Raw genomic sequence first — 16,808 nt, 5'->3', positions numbered from 1 at the left:
CAAACTCTGGACTTTTAGTGTGCGCAAATTCTGGCAAGGAGAACGAATTTCAAGGCTTCTTACTCTTTAATTCTAATTGTATAGCTTTCGGACCTGGCTCTCATTTTGAGGAAACAAAAGTTGATCTAGCAAGCCTGAAAGTCTGCCCACCCCAGTCCAGGGCTGCCCTGGACTGCCTCCTCTGGCCTTGGGGCCTTCCACGCATCGACTCTGCCAGGGGTGGCAATTTTGCCAATTGTCTGTGGCATGTGGCATGAGCAGACCCATCAATCACTCCTGATGGAGAAATGCTTGGGTAGCTTTGAGGATGTTTCAGTTCTGACTTAATTTGGTGTACATGACTGAAGTGTGCATCTGCCCCCAGACGGTTTGGAAACATTTATCTAGGCTAAGAACCACAGCATCCTCCCTGTCTCTCCAACCAATAGTCTTAACCTGACAGACCCTCCCAATAACACTTTCATCCCCGTATTTCAGCCTCAACCTGCAGATGTGCATCACCTCTGCCCCTCAATTCCAGGAGTAGAAGCAACCTCACCTCCTGCTGCCCTTTCACTGCCGCAAAATGAAAAACACACCTAGCTACATTTGGTGACTTTTTATTATTCATTTATAAGCAAAAAAGAGAAAAAAAGAGAAAAAAATTAAAAGACAGATAAAAAGAAAACCAAAATACACCTTCAAATTTGGGGATGGAGGGGGAAGGGGAAAGATGTGATCCAAGGGACTCGTTTGAGGGAAGGTGCGGCAGAAAATGGGAACATCAAGAAGAGGATACAGACCCAAGAAAAAGGAGGGGTGAGGGAAAGGAAAGGGAGGAACGGGACGACATCCCCACACTATAGGCAACCTCAAGAGAGATTGAGAGGGGATTACAAAACACTGCTTGGGAAGGAGGGGGGGATATCCCCTCGGGGCCAGGCCTCCCACCCAAATGCTGGTTCTCGACTCTCCCCATTTCCTCCCTCTCTGCTATGTACAAGACACACGCGCACACCCATCTGCAATGAGCTCAATTCATGAAGCCGTCCAGCAAATACCCACAACACACCACTGGAGAGCAGAGGGTGGGAAAGAGGAATGGCAAATGTACACCCTGGCGCTGCAAGCCCCGCAGGGCCTCTGCCAGGAGGCGGCAAAAAACAAGAAGAGATGCTGAGAGCCCACGTCTGTGGGGGAAACGGGTCCCTGGTCCTCCTGAGGGTCCCATGCAGGGGATTTAACGCAGCCCCCCCCCCGTCCCCCACATCCGATTATGATTCCAGAATCAAGGGGAAGAACACCAACCCCCTCCCACCCCAGGCTCCTGGTGGGAAGGGAATCGGAGTAAAATCAGTTCGCATTGAGAAGGGGCCCCGAGGAGGAGGGGGTGTTCCTTCAGAGTCCATCCCGCTCTGCCTTGCATTCAATGAGGGCGGTGATGTGGTGATGATGTGGAGATGATCATTCCCCTCCTGGCTCCGTGGGAGAGGGAGGGCAGGGGGGGAACCGGGTTGAGTTACCTGGGGAGAGAGAGAGACAGACATACAAGGATTAGGAAGGTACAGTATAATCCCTCTCCGTCCAGAATCCAATTGCACAGATTTCATGCATGCACATGATAACCAACATAAAATACTGAGGGCACATTAGGCCTTTGTGTGTCGGTTTCTAAAAGTAGAATTTTCTGAGCCACAAGGTTGCAGACAAAAAAAGAAAAGAAAAAAAGAAAAGGCTGGAAAACCATTTCTGGCAAACCACCTCTCTCCTTCCACCCCACTTCGCCACATAGGTTTCGTGCCAAAACACCACAGCTCAGAAAAATCACACAGAAGTTGTTTGATGTGAAAACTGAGTATATCCCGAGGAAAACTGTCAGAACATTGATGGCCATTCCTGGCATCTGTGAGTAGCAAGTTTAGAAGTGAGGGGGATTCAGGTATAAGGCAGGAAGGGAACAGCCTGGCAGTGCATTCTGGGAATGCAGGAGAACACTAGGCCAGGACGATTCCATTTCCACACACCAATTTAAGAGAGTATCAGCCCAATCTGGCTGAGGGAAATTAAACAGGCACCATGGTATTTCCCGGCACATAGTACACAACCTTTGCCCCACCCGTCTCTGTGATTCAGCCACTCACATTGTCTGGGGAGTGAAGAGGCCCGAAAGCTGGAAGCACTGGGAAGCCAATGTCTGTGAAGCCAGGTTCAGTGCTGGGCTGAGAGCTAGAAGTGGAGAAGAAGAGAGTAAAACATTAAGAGATTCCCAAAACAAGACAGTGGTAAAACAGGTTTGTGCCTTAGGGTGCTACGCAAGCTTCTTAGCAGAGACCTCTGTAAGCAGGCTGGGCAAACGTCTGGTTGCATTATGGCCAGGGTAATCATCCCCCACTGGGGGCCCCCAAGAGGTTCGGCTACAAATTCTCATCAGCCCCAGACAGCATCGTCAATATTAAGTGGTGATGGGAGATTATGGTTCAACAAGATCTGAAGAGCACCAGGTTAGAAAAGCTTCATCCTCTGGATAATAGCAGAATGCATGCCTTGAACGCAGAGTGACCCATTTTCCGTAATCTGCAGCATCTCCAGTTCAGAGAAGCTCATGCAGCAGAGGCAGAAAGGGCCTATCCCCAAGGCCGTGGAGAACTGCTGCCAGTCAGAGCCGACAAATGGGGCCAATGACTGGCTCAGTATAAAGAGGTATCTCCAGACACAATTCCCATGAGTGGACAACAATGGTCAGGGATCTGTCTCCTTGCTAAAGATGCTTTATTAAAGATTGTGGCTGGACCTCATGTCTCTTCAAGGTTCTCATCAGGGTCATCCCCCCCCCCAACAAGCCCACCCAATGGATCGCACACATTCCCCACCTTACCTGTCAGGGCAGCTGGGTTCAGTGCTCCCAGGGGTATCGCTCCGTTGAGCTGCAGGGCCGCCTGAGCCGCGGCTGTAGTTGACAAGGGGATCCCGGAACCTGCTGAGAGGGGAGAAGCACCAAAGGGGAGACTCAGCCACAGACACCTTTTCCTCCAACAAGCATTTCCTTAGCAGAAGGCGTTAAGTGATTTAACAACTCTTTGCCCTAGGCTGCTGCCTGAGCCACAAGTATATTGGGACGTGAATGAGGACCCTTTCAAAAGTTTCCCCTGCACTCCCCCAAAACCCAGTCTGAGGTTAGTGATAGGCACTTTTCGGTGCACAGAAGCTCCCCCCAAATCTCCACCCCTCAACTGCAGGTGGCCACACAAACTCTCCGAAGCAACTGAAGGATTCCAAGGGGATCTCTCTTTTAGTATGGCTAAATGCTCAAAAACAGTGAAAGCTGTTGTGATGAATCCAATGAAGTTTTTTTGCTCTCCTTCCCACTAAATGGTCAGCTGTAATCATTTCGGACAATTCTGCAGGAACCGCAACTGTCCTCTTAAGTGTCTCCTCTCCCCATCATATTATTCTGATTTCCTTCCCAGCATATCACGAAGCCCCAGAGAGGACAGCACCCTCTAATAATTTATCCTCACAATCTTACGAGGCAGGCTATGTGGAGAACATAGCAGAGAGCATTGACCTCTGTAAGAAGCAAGACTCCTGTCATGTTGAACAGAGGGGCCTGGGGAAGAAGGGAAGCAGACCCTAATCTGCAGCCAAAGGGAGGCACAGTGTTCCCGCTTCTGCCACATTAACTCTTTTCTCCATGAGAACAGAAAATGAAGTACATCGAAGGGTTCTAATTTAGAAGGAGCTGTTACATGCTGACACAGACATAGAAGGGATACAGATTTATTCCATCCCCTCCAATAGAACCGATGCAAGAAAAGGTGTAATTAGCCAACAGGTATGGGTGGGGCTGAAGTTCTCTATATCTGAACTAGGGGGCAACCGACTTCTTCTTCTCCTTGCCCACTACCATAATTGTTAATAAAGAAAGTATAGAAGAGAGGCTGAAGTATTGTGATTTCCTCATCCCTCCACCCCACCCCTGGGGTTGCATAACTTCCAGCTTCATAAAGAGTTCTGGAGAACTTGGAAGGTTGTTCAATGTTTTGTGGCATTTCAGTTGGTCACAATACTATAATTATTATTACTATCACTATTAAATTTTCTATACCACCCTTCAGCCAAAGATCAGAGGGCGGTTCACAATATAAAAACACAAAAATATATAACGTAACACCAAACAAAAACAATACATTCCCTGCCTGCGCAATTAAATTAGCCAAAGGCCAATAGAAGAGGAACGTTTTCACCTGGCACCTAAAAATATGCAATGAATCTGCCAGGCGAGCCTCCCTGGGGAAAGTCTTCCATAAGTGGGGAACCACTGAGGAAAGACCCGTTTGTGTGTTGCCACCCTCTGGACCTCCTGTGGAAGAGGCACACAAAGGGCCTCAGATGGTGATCGCAGAGTCCAGGTTCATATATGGAGAGGCAGTCCTTAAGGTCTTGCGGTCCTGAGTATTGCCCAACTACTTGATTTTGGTGTGTTCCCAGTTAAAGAGAGTACAAAGGTTTAAAGAAGACCAAAATGGCCTGGGAAGAGGATATCTGAAGGACCGTCCTTCTACTGTACAATCTCTTGAAAACAGAGATCTAGAGATGAGGTCCTATTCGCAAGGTACACCCCTAGAGGCAAGCTAGGCAGATGTCTACTAGAAGCAGGTGCCTTCCTGGTGGTACCCGTTCCCTTCCGTAAAATTTACTTCCCATCAGATCAACACCCTCAATTGTAGTGCCAAGCTTTTAAAGACTGCTGCTCTCCAGACATCCATCTTCTTGTTAATATTGCTTTTATTGCTCCCTGCATGGCATTATCACTACTTAATAAACAAATCAGTTTGTTTCCATGATTCATGTGAAGGAATCTCTCCCAGTTTCCTCGTTGCTCAATTCCTACCAGGAAACTCACCTTCTGCCAGTTTGGCCATGAGCTGGAGCTGGGAGCCAGTGGTGCTGAGATTAAGGGCCGACCGCTCTGGCTCATCGCCATCCGGGAAGGTGATGTCGGTGGTGCCGTCCAGCCGCTCAGTGACCTGCCCCACCCGCATGGGTCGGCCGGCCAGCTCGAAACCATTCAGCTGCTCCAGGGCACGCCGGGCACACTCAGCCTCTGCAAACTGACAGGGGAAGAAAGTGCTTTAAAAGGGAAGTCTCTGAGGCTCCCCACCCACCTTCAAAGCCAGGTGAGAAGAGATACATACCGTGATGAAGCCATAGCCCTTGGACTGCCCGGTGTCCTGGTCACGCATCAGCACAATGCTGTCAATCTGCACGCAGGACGAAAAAGCCACAAATCAGAACTCCGTGAGCCCCCCCCCACGCTCTGCCCACTCGCTCCTCCAGCCCTCCCACCTCACCCCAGTTACGGCCTCCTACCTTGCCAAAGGGCTCAAAGATCCCACGCAGCATCTCTTTGGTGATGTTGCAGTGAAGGGAGCCAACGTAGAGCCGCATGGGCCCCCCACTGCCTTTCTGAAGGTTGTTAGCCATGGCTGCCAGCCGGTTCTTCTCTGCCTAAGGCCAGGGAAAACCAGGGAGGATTAGAAACCGCCACAAGCAATAGGCATTTTTTTAAAAAAAAAATACCGTATTTTTTGCACCACAACACTCACTTTTTTCCTCCTAGAAAGTAAGGGAAATGTCTGTGCGTGTTATGGAGGAAATGCCTACGGATGGCATGCCTACGGATTTTCCTCCTCTAAAAACTACGTGCATGTTATGGCCGGGTGCGTGTTATAGAGCGAAAAATACGGTAAATCCAATGTTTTTTCCCAAACATTTGTTCCCGCAAGATGGCTCGCAATGTTAAAAACAGTAACAGTGATAAAAGGTTGAGAGCTGGGTATGAGTCTTACACAAGTGTAAGCAGCTCCTCATCCCCTGGTCTTTGGGCAGGAGCATGCACAAACATGCCCAAAGGAGCATCTTACTAACTCTGGGCTTGGGCTTTAAGAGCTTCCAGCCCTTTCCTTAAAAACCCAACCCTGCCAGTTCTCCCAACGCTCCTTTGCTTCACCTCTCTGCATCATCTCTAGCTCCATTTTTAGCCATTAACGTGTTCACCGGGTCACATACACCCACCCCAATCCACACCCTTCCTTCTCTTTCTCAGGCCACACATACAAAGTTTCCTTACCCGCCCCCCTCCCACCTCACCTGGGAGGCCTGGACAATGATGGGCACCCCGAGGAGGCGCTGCCCTGTCAGCCCAATGGCCAACGGTACCGACTGGATCTCACAGAACTCCACGTAGGCGATGCCCTTGGAGCGGCGGGAGTTTCGGTCGGAGATGATCCGCACATCGCGCACCTGCTCGGAGGTAGAAGGGGAGGCAAGTGAGAGACTGAACGGCTGCAGGAAGCCCATAGAAGTGCAGCTGGGGACGACTAAAAAGGCGTTTCTGGTTGAGATCACTGGGTACCATACAGAACACAGAGGGAACTGTGGGTTTCAAGACTGCACTTGAAGGGGGGGGGAAATAAAGCAGGTGTCAAAGGCCAATGGGGGGAGGGAGGAGAGATGGCCAACCTTGCCGACAGCAGAGAAAAAGTCCTCAAGGTCACGTGGGCGAATGCGGGCAGCCAGCTGCATGCAGAAGACAGTGCGGGCATCACGCTCCTCTGGGCTCAAGCTGCCCAAGGGCTCCCTGTGGGAGAAAAGCAGAAGTTGCCAAGGAGGTTCAAACCTGGGAGGAGGAACTCAACAAGCCTGAATGGGGTAACTGTGCTCCTGAAGGACCAGGTGCACAGCCTGGGGGTCATTTTGGACTCACAGTTGTCCACGGAGGTGCAGGTTAATTCTGCATGCAAGGCAACTGTCTACCAGCTCCATCTGGTACACTGGCTGAGATCCTACCTGCCTGTGCCCTATTTTGCCAGAGTGGTGCATGCTCTGGTTATCTCCCACTTTGACTACTGCAATGCGTTCTACATGGGGCTACCTTCGAAGGTGACTCAGAAACTACAACTAATCCAGAATGTAGCAGCTAGACTGGTCACTGCAAGTGGCCACCGGGACCATATAACACCGGCTCTAAAGGATCTACATTGGCTCCCAGTACATTCCCAAGCCCAATTCAAAGTGTTGGTGTAGACCTTCAAAGCCTTAAATGGCCTCAGCCCTGTATACCTAAAGGAACATCTCCATCCCATTGTTCAGCCTGAACACTTGAGATCCAGCACTGAGGGCCTACTGGCGGAAGTGAGGTTACAGGGAACCAGGCAGAGCGCCCTCTTGGTAGTGGTGCCCATCCTATGGAGTACCCTCCCATCAGATGTCAAAGAGATAAACAACTTTTTTACTTTTAGAAGACATCTGTATAGGGAAGTTTTTAACATCTGATGTTTTGTTGTGTTTTTATATTTTGCTGTAAGGTATCCAGAGTGGCTGGGGCAACCCAGTGAGATTGGCAGCATATAAAAAAATAATATCATCATCATCATTATTATTCTGGCCCAAGAAGCACCACCCAGCCCTCCCCAGTCGCAAACACTCACCGGAGGGGGCTTTTCTCTCTGTACAAGGGACTCTTGCTGTGCCCAAACCGACGCCTGCAAGGAAAGGGAATGGGACAGAATGCAAGATGGCCTAGTTCAACCACGAGAGCATAAACAGAGCAACCACTGTCGAAATACACAAACTACCAAGTCCTTTCTCATTTGCTTGAGATCAAAGCGAAGAGAAAACATCCCAAGGCAAGTGACAGCCTGGCTATCAAAGGAGAGGCTCAGTACCACTGCTACTATCTGCTGCCATATACTACCCACTTCCCAATACTGTTGCTTCCTTCTCAGCTCTTTCACCTGAAACACCTTCCAGGGCAGGGTTCAGATAGGAAGCAGGAATCCTATACTCTTTATATATAGATTGTCTAGCCAGTGTGGGAACCTTTGGCCGTCCGGATGCTGCTGAACTACAACCTCCTCAGCCCCAGCAATAACAACAAAGCGTCAAGGATCATCCGGGTTGTGGTTAAGCAAACACCTGGAAGGCCAAAGGTGGTTATGTACATTGATTATTGTACGTATCATTTGTATTGTACAATACATTTGCATTGCTTGTGTATTGTCAGCCACGTTAGGCATCCAGTCTGAAATTCATTTTTAAAAAGAGAGATTTGTGCATTAAATAAAATGGGGGGGGGATTGTTTCTGGGATATGCAATGGGTGGAGAAAGCTTCAAGCCATGTCATGGAGACACTGCTGTGGCAGAGCAGGCCGAAGATTTGGGAGAGACGGAGAGGAGAATGAGGGAGAAGCTCAGAAGGAAGGCCATTAACTCAGCCTCTCGAGCCATCCCTGTTGCTGACACAGCTAAGACGAATTATTTCCTCTCTCTGCATTAAACATTTGATCACCCGGGGCTTTTGTGACAGGACTGTGGCAGTGTCCCTTACCCAGGGGGTGGGGGGCTCCGGTAGCGCACTCTCTCGTCCCGCCGGCGCTCTCTGCTGCGAGACCGGCTGCCCCGCCTGCGGTCCCGGCTGCGGCTCCGGTGGCGACTTCTGCTCCGGTGGCGGCTACGGCGATCTCTGCTGCGGCTGCGCCTGCGGTGGCGGTCTCGGTCCCGACTGCGGCTAGAAGAGGTTTGAAGAACAAGAAAGGAGTATGAAGAATGGCAGCCTCCCTCAAACTGCCCTCGTTGCGCCTCCTACTGCAGGACCGTGGGACAGGGAACTAAGTGTGCTGAGTGATACCAGGTCCTCCTTTCACCCCATGGTGCACAACACATTTAAAGTACGTTCAGAATCCTGGGAACTGCAGTCCCCCCCCCCCCAGCGCTACAACTGCCAGGACCCTTCCCCTGGGAAGTCTGTGGGGGAAGTTTGCCGAATGCACTTTAAATGTATGGCGTGGATCTGCCCAAAGATACTGGCTGAAATGCATGCATGCAGCTAAAATCCAACCATCCTGGCCAAAATCCTCCAATCTCTCTGGAGCATGCAAGGGGAAGTGCTCCCCCTCTTGCTCTCCCTGGAAAAGGAAGGACAGAAGGCAATAAGCTCCTGACAGCTACATGTTTGCCAGCCATGGCAAGTGGGGGTCCTAGACTAGCAACCCACACAGCTCCTTGCTCACTGCTCAGTCCTCTCTCTGTGCTGGTTGGAGCCCATCCCTACCTACCTATGTCTGTGGTCACGGCTCCTGCTACGACTCTTGCTCCTCTTCTTTTTGCTGCAATCGGGAAGGAAGGAAGGTGAGAGATGCGCAGGAAAGAGGGAGGGGAGAAGGAAAGGCCAGAGGAAGCGGACCAACTCACCTGCTGCTTTCCCCGCTGCTGCTGGGAGCGCTTTCTTTCTTTGCGTCCTTTGCTTGCTCCTCCTGAGGCGGCTGGAAAAAGGGTCGGAAGACAAAAGAGAGGGGGGTAATATGCAGCCCCTGCTCCTCCCTCGTATGCCTTGTAGCCCAGCCCCACTCTGCCCTCCCCCAGCTGCTCCCGACCGCTTTCATACATTACCTGTGCTGTGGGGGGATCAGCTGGTGGCTTTGAGGGTCCTGGCTGGGCCTGGAGCAAACACAGGAGGGATGGGCCCAGCAGGGAAGGGTCACTGAGACACACAGGGAGAGGGGGGCATACACACACACACACTACCATTCCTCACCCCACTCAAACCAAGAAAACAACAACAACCCAAAACACGTTTCTTCCCATATATCTAGCACAGAGCAGCACATCTGAGGGACCTGGGAGAATCACTGGCAGTACGTCCAAACTCATTAATTATACGAGGCATGGGAGGGGGGACCCAGAACCCCAACACTTACAATTAAAGCAGCCGCAGCCTCCCGTTCCTTGGAGGGCGCAGCTGCTTTAAGATACTACGCTTTTAATGTTTTGTCTTTCGTAAAAATTAGGAGCACAGCTGCAAGAACAACTGAGTACTTAAGCTGCCTCAGCAGACTGGGACATAAGAGCAAAACACACACATGCACCCCAATATAGGCCTGCCCCCCACCAAATGCTGGGAGGGGGGCCTCCAGGGCTCTTTGGCAGGGAGAGAAGTCACTTTTGAAGTTTGAAAACCGAAGAGTTTTCATTAGGAAAGTTAGAATTATTAGCTTTTCATATCTGGCATGTACCAAAACTCCCCCTGCCCACCATTCTACTACCAGGAATTGTTTCCTTTAAAAAAACACAATATACTGTTCAACGCAGAATTGTTGCAAGTAGTTGATCTTCAGCAACTCAACTTTCAAGGGGGTTTCCCTCTGCTTAAAGAAGGGTCAAATCTGCTTGCCTTACACCCACTTTGAAACTGGTGCAGGATTTGCTTCCCTGAGAACCCCAACTTCTACTGTAAAGAAAAACAACAACGTTTCACCCAGTGTTTAGCCTACCCAAAATACCAGTGACACTTAACTGAGTTCTCTCCTATTGCCAAAACCCACTCCAGGAACATTTACCTGGCAAGCATTCAGTTTCCAGGGGGGGACCGGGACCGGGGACCTGCAGTCGGAATCATCAACAACAAAATTCCTTTATTTAATTAACACAGAATTTGTTGTTTTCGAGCTAATAACTGCATGAGCCAAGGCTCTGCATGGGATGCTGTTGTTCTGGTCACAACAGCAGGTGGGGCAAAGTGCCACATGCAACCAATGCTTAGGAAGAGATAAACGGTCACCACGGCCAAAATCGTGGCCAGATTCGCACCCACTGATTTCTAATGGGAGCTGCTTCTAAAGAAGTGCATTCCGGAACTACCTTAACCAAATAAAGGCCAGGGGGGAAACGGCATGTCACACAAATGCACATAGCTTTCTTTGGAATGTGTTATTCTGCTGCAAAGTTTGGGTGCTCTTTGGCAGGGATGGAGAGGACAAGTGGTCTAAGGCTAATCAAAGAGAAGGAACGTTTTTATTTTATTTTCTAGACCCTAGGCAGTATGGTGGCTGAATTGTGGCAAGCAACTGGCAATTCCTGATCCAATAAGCTTGTCTCTGAAGTAACATGATTTCACATCTTTAGTGGCCTGCATGTATATGCAAGCCAATAACCAGTTTCTTTGGTGGCCTTACATTAACAATGGAAACAATAAAATGCAGCTATGTAAGCTAGAATCATTACTTTTTTATTAAAAAAAAAGTTGAGGCCCTCAGGGAAGGGAGCTATACAAGGGACTGCATTAGGCACCACACTGCAATCTTGGTAGCATGGCTAAGAACCCCGTTTTTCACAGGCTGGGGGTGCTGCTGCTGCTGCTTTCAAGAACTCACTCCTTACCTCCTCTTTCTTGTACGGGGCCTCCAACATGGCCTCTATCACGATATCAAAGTCATCCGAGGCCATGCCGTCCTCTTGGCTCTGCAAGTCGGAGAAAGAGAGAGGGGAAGGGTTAAACACACAGTTCCCTGCAATGGAACCCCACAACACTACCTTCCCGAAGAACAAGAGAAGGGGGTGAGGGTGGGTACTCACTGGGTCCTGGGATGGATTGGGGAACGCCGGATCCATGGCTGGCCCAAACGGGTGGGCTCCCCACCACCCCGAGACACAGGAGCTGCTAGTGGAGAAGGGCTTCTAGCAGGCAAAGAATTCGATCACAGCCTGGAGAAGATGGAGGCATGAGTGAAATTGAGAAGTGGGCTACGCAGGGGTGGGCAGGGAGGACCGTGCATGTTGCTTGGATACGCTAGAGTTCTAGAATCTACGGATCTGAAAAACCAACTGGAGCCCACCATGTGACCTCTGGGATTCTGGAATGCCAAGACAAACGTGAAAGAGCATCTCAGGTTGCCTGCCCACCTCCCATGCAAACAATCTCTCTCCTCTCACAACCTGCCCCTGCCTCCTCTTCTAATCTAGAATGATCTCAATCTACCCAGTAAATTCCTTCACATGGGAACCTGCACTCCACACTCCTTCCACAGACCTCACACTGCAAAACATCCCCCAGGAGAGTAAAAAATAAAAACACCCCACTTCTCCGTCTGGGTAAAGGGGTGCCTGTCAGATACACTTGCAAAATACTGGCTGCAACATTTTTGCTTTAGAATGAGGTGGGCAGGAGTGGATGTGGGGAAATAAGTATTATGTGACATATTTTAATAAAATCAAAGTTTGGGCCCAGAAACCGATAACTTTTTTAGAGGGGGAGCAGAGACAGGACAGAGGGGGACTGTGTATTGGCAACCTTTGTAAATGAGGACCTGTATTTTCACTCTAGAAAACCAGAGATCTGTACTAACATCTCATAATCCCAAATATCTCTACTCTGAACTGCCTTGCACTTATTTCTACAGGACTTTGCATAGGATGGAGCAGTTAAGTCTTTAGCAAACAGGAGAGCTGTTGTTTTCTCTATGGCCATGAAGTTTTCACAGGCAACATCAGATTTTACATGAAAATGGTCTTGTCATACCATTGTAGCAGTACTCAATTTTAGGCACACACCACCACTGCCAAAACACATTGTTCTTCAAACCTTTTAAATTCCCATGTTCTTCTAAGTTTACTCTAGCTACCTGAGCTAGGAAGTTACTATGCAGAAACCTTGCACACTTTTGTACGTATACTGTGAGTGTTAAGAATCTGAGCACTGGGGCCCTAATCCAACACTGGCAGTAGAAGAACCAGAAGTGGGCATCTCTTATCCCCTCCTACAGCCAGTCAGTCATTCAGAGAAGAAGGAAGAGCTGCTTGATCAGAAACTCTAGCCTGTTCCTTTCCTCTTTGCTGCTTTCACTGTTAGCAAAGTAGATTGGGTTGTTGCAGACTTCTGTTGACAGGAGGAAAGCATATCTGGCTCTGTCTGTTGCAGGATCCACTGCCCTAAGAGTGCCCCACAGTAGATTCACACAACCGACAGTAACCCTAAGGCTAAGAAAAACCTGCAACTTTGGGATGCATGGAATTCATGTAGTTTGTGTATTGTCAAATACCTCATGAATAGTGAGTCATAGTCTGTACATATGCAATAATTTATGAGGGGCTTCCTCTGAAATTCCTAAGTATACATGTAGGAAAGAACCTTCATGTAGCTTTCCAACAGCGAAAAGACAACATTGTTTTAAATTTAAAGTTGATTCAAAGTTTCTAGTCCTTGTTGTTTCGTTCAAACAATCAGTTTTGTCACGCTGTAGAATTCTCCCCACCTTTGCCCTGGAGTTTTTTGGACTTTTAACTCTTCCATAGAAAAAGAGAACCTTGCTCTAGAATAGTAGCTGATCATTTACTGGGATACAGAAGCAAAAATTTCCCACCTTCCAGTGATTTACTCAGGCAGAAAGATCAAGTGACAGTATCCACTAGATAATACAGTACAATTATTTTTTTCATTTCTCTCGATAAATGCCTAAGCTTTATTACAACAGTGACAGCTTTTAAAGGACACACAGTCTACTGAAGACTCAGAAGCTAAAAATGGACTTCAGAAGTATTCCCAATGGCCATGCATGGCCTAGAAAACTCTCCATAACTCCTACAGGCTACCAAACACAGCCTTTATTCTGCATTGGGTGGTGGTGTTCTTTCTTGGGTTTTTTTAGCTTACATATTCTGGTGAAGCCTAAAAAGTGCCCCCAACAGACCATGCATATTCACATGCAAATATCTGCCTAAGCTTGGGGTTTCCTTGGAATTTGAAATGTGTCCAACCTTAGTTAAGATCTCTCATGGTGTATAGCAGCATGACAACATGCATGGGCTTCTTATGTTAACAGACAAAAGATGCAGAGGAACTGCTGCTCTTCCAGTCACTTGCAGATGTTTTCTGGAGTATCCAGAGTTGCCCAGCTCTAGTCTTCATGGTACAGTAGAAGATATTATGTTTCCATCATGAGGAATTTAACCACACCAAAGAAAGCTAGCAGAGAGAGGCTAGAACATAGGATCTAAACCACCCCGATAAAGAACTCACTTGGATCTCAGGCTTTTCAAATCTTTGTATCCCCTAAAACAGAAGCAGCCAATGTGGTGCCCTCCAGAAGCTGTTGGCCTGCAACCCCCACCACCCCACACCCCTAGCTGGCAGTCAACATCCAATGGAAGGTGCCAATAGTGACTACCCTTGCCCTAAAGCAGCCCTTCTCAACCTTGGGTCCCCAGATGTTTTTGGCCTACAACTCCCATCATCCCTGACCACTGGTCCTGTAAGCTAGGGATCATGGGAGTTGTAGGCCAAAAAACATCTGGGGACCCAAGGTTGAGAAAGGCTCTCTAAAGTATCAAAATGATAAAACATCTATGATGATCGTCAAGCCTCAAATTTAAGGATTCACTATGCAGAACCTGCTTGCTCCCTACTCTCCCCAATTCCAGCCTTTAATTACTGCTCAGGTTTTATTACAGTGTGCAAGTTTTCCATCATGAAATCTATGACCAGCTTGATATACATACCTGTAGCTCCAGACACCCACTAGTCTAAGGCAATTGTGGGGAGCCTTTGGGCCTCCAGAGCTGGTTGGACTCCAACTCCCATCAACCACTGCCAACAAGGCCAGTAAGTGAGAGGTGATGTGAGTTGTAGTCCAGCAATATCTGGACGGCCACAAGCTCCTCACCCCTGTTCTATTCCGTTCATGTCAGATATAGGTGAGGTGCCCTATGGCCACAAGACAAGTCCTCTTTAACACCAAAACAAACAAAACATGCAACTCCAACTCCGTCATTTGTTTACTAGACTTTGGTCAAGGAGCTCACACATGTATTCCAACTCACAGCCTGCTCCAGCTGAATTATTCCCTCTCCACCACAGGGCTACCTACCACCAACTGCTCTGTGGGAAGGATTCGCGGCAGGCAAAAACCACCCCAGAGTCTTCTCTGGCTACACTTCCTTCACTCTCCCATAGGGCAATACTGTACTACCAACAATGGCTGGATGGGAAAAATTGTGAGGGCTTTTCATACATTGATGTTTATTACTCTTATTATATGTGGTTGAATGCTTCTTGCAAGTTGCCTTTGAAGAATCGTTATCCTGAAACGAGGATTTATAAGGAAACGAAATGAGCAGAAGCCACCATATTCTCAGGGGTAGTCTCCAAATGTTCTTATACTACAATTCTCATCTCCCCTGACTATTAGGCGTGTTGTATTCCAACAACATGAGGAAAGCACCACATTGCTTACCCCTAGCATTAAATAAACCCTTATTTTGACTTTTCAGTCTAGCGGAATCTAGAGACAGACAAGAATGGTTCACAACGTTTTGAAGGATTCCCCTAAATAATATCCCTAGAGAACTCCACTCCAACACTCCACTCCTGCTAGCTCTTCTTCAACTCTCTGCCTACCCCAAATAATCTACTGAACTTTGAAATAGTAGATTCCCACAGATCTCTTAATACCTGTTCTGCCTTCAACTTGACTGTCAAAGTTACCCATATTTCAGAGTTGATGAGGTTGGCAACGAGGGGACTGCAATACCATACATGCTAACCTCAACACAACAGCGTTTACCTTTTAGGAAAGATACACAGGTCTATACTAGATCTGCAGTCTAAAAGGGAACCCAACAGGCTGCAATCATGTACTTGCAACATCAGAACCTCACAGCATCCATATCTATGTATATGCACTACCCACTTTTCCACCAAAGTCTTCAAAGGCCCTCTTTACGTTTACCGAAGTACAATGGATACACCACAACAGACATCTCCCCCACTCCAAAGTGTGGCCTTAAGCTTTCTTATCCCGAGGGGGGTTGGCCCTCCTCGAGTCCTAACTCTCTTTAAAAATGGAGTAAGCTATACCACCACTCCAAAAACAAACACCGCCTGCAAGTAGGAAATGAGCCACATACATCTTGAACATTTATGTTGCAAACCGCCCTGCGATTCTTGGATGAAAGGCGGCATATAAATTTAATAAGGATGAGCATACATACATATATAAAGCACACCTACCGCCATGTTTAGCACCCCTTCCCCCCCCCGCTCTCTTTTAGGCTCAGAGGCACCATCTTGTTACCTGCCTGGAAACCCCCTCCCCCCACATCGGAAGGAGACCCTGCGCCGCCTACCTGGCCTTTCGTCCACCACCTGCCCCCGCCCGCAATGCGGGAGGCGGGTGGGAAGGAAAGCGGGAGGGCAACCCAAGGCCAGGCCACGCCCCCTCCCCAAAGCCCCGCCCTTTGCCTCTCGCGGCGTCTGCGGCCCTTCGGCCCGCGCTCCCGTCTCTTTTTCAGAACGGCGGGGAGCCCTAGAAACCCCTCCCGCTGACGTCACCGCCGCGACCGTGACGTCACCGCCGCCACTTCTGCCCGTTCGGCGCCTCCGGGCTCTTCCCCCCTCCCTCCCCTCAGGCCTTTCTCGAAGTCACTCACCCACCTCCCCCTCCCCTTTGGCCGTTAGACCCCACAGGTCTCTTTCCGGCCCGGGTCAGCTCCAAAGTCTTTCGCTCTCTCCTCAGACGCGGCCGCAACAAGCAGCAGCGGCGATGCTAAGATGGCGGCGAACACTTCTCCCTCCAGAAGCTCCCCCTCCCTTCTCCTTCGCCTCGCGGAGGCCCCAAAGCGCATGCGCGTGGACTCTAGCGCTCTTGATTGGCTAAGAGTGGAGGAGGAGGAGGAAAAAGAGCAAGAAGGGTCGGGGAAATGGGAGGGGGGGTGTCATTACAATCAAGACGGCGATTGGTCGGGCTACGGCACGAAGGCGGGCTTCCAAGCCGCGATCTCGATGCTCACTCGATAATGGCTCAGGAACGTTTGAGGTAAGGTTTTCGTTTCGCCCCCGCCCCCGAGTGGAACCAATGGTTGCGAGGCGGAGGTGGGCCGAAGGCGGGATATACTTAAAGGCGATTGGCCAAAACGACGGAGGAACTGTGAGGACGAAGTCTGATTGGGTAAAAGTGCGGGGGGAAATAAAGTGTATTGTTCGCCATAACAATCAGCA

The 16,808-nt window shown here is 49.2% G+C and overlaps 1 protein-coding gene across 13 annotated transcripts; it reads right to left on the bottom strand.

Moving 5' to 3' along the window:
• Positions 1–583: 583 nt before the first annotated feature.
• Positions 584–16,394, bottom strand: RBM23 (RNA binding motif protein 23; the record flags this gene model as incomplete). Of its 13 annotated transcripts, none has more annotated exons than XM_081886588.1 (16): positions 16,245–16,393; positions 11,393–11,521; positions 11,198–11,278; positions 9,431–9,478; positions 9,233–9,303; positions 9,097–9,147; positions 8,370–8,549; positions 7,470–7,523; positions 6,502–6,619; positions 6,130–6,282; positions 5,350–5,487; positions 5,175–5,240; positions 4,883–5,090; positions 2,855–2,953; positions 2,121–2,205; positions 584–1,502 (listed from the first exon to the last, which is right to left on the bottom strand). In XM_081886588.1, the coding sequence occupies exons 2-16, from the start codon at positions 11,426–11,428 to the stop codon at positions 1,499–1,501; spliced, it is 1,392 nt and encodes a 463-aa protein (XP_081742714.1). In that variant the 5' UTR covers positions 11,429–11,521; positions 16,245–16,393. The 13 variants fall into 13 exon arrangements, with proteins under 13 accessions (XP_081742714.1, XP_081742706.1, XP_081742711.1 ...); XM_081886580.1 differs by having other exon boundaries at positions 2,855–2,956; positions 16,245–16,392; XM_081886585.1 differs by having other exon boundaries at positions 2,855–2,956; positions 16,241–16,385.
• Positions 16,395–16,808: the final 414 nt, after the last annotated feature.

This window comes from Podarcis melisellensis, assembly GCF_964234715.1.
Source record: "Podarcis melisellensis genome assembly, chromosome: 13".
Classification (NCBI taxonomy): Eukaryota; Metazoa; Chordata; class Lepidosauria; order Squamata; family Lacertidae; genus Podarcis; species Podarcis melisellensis.
The sequence above is the reverse complement of the archived record's forward strand: the minus strand, read 5'-3'. Positions and strand labels throughout refer to the sequence as shown.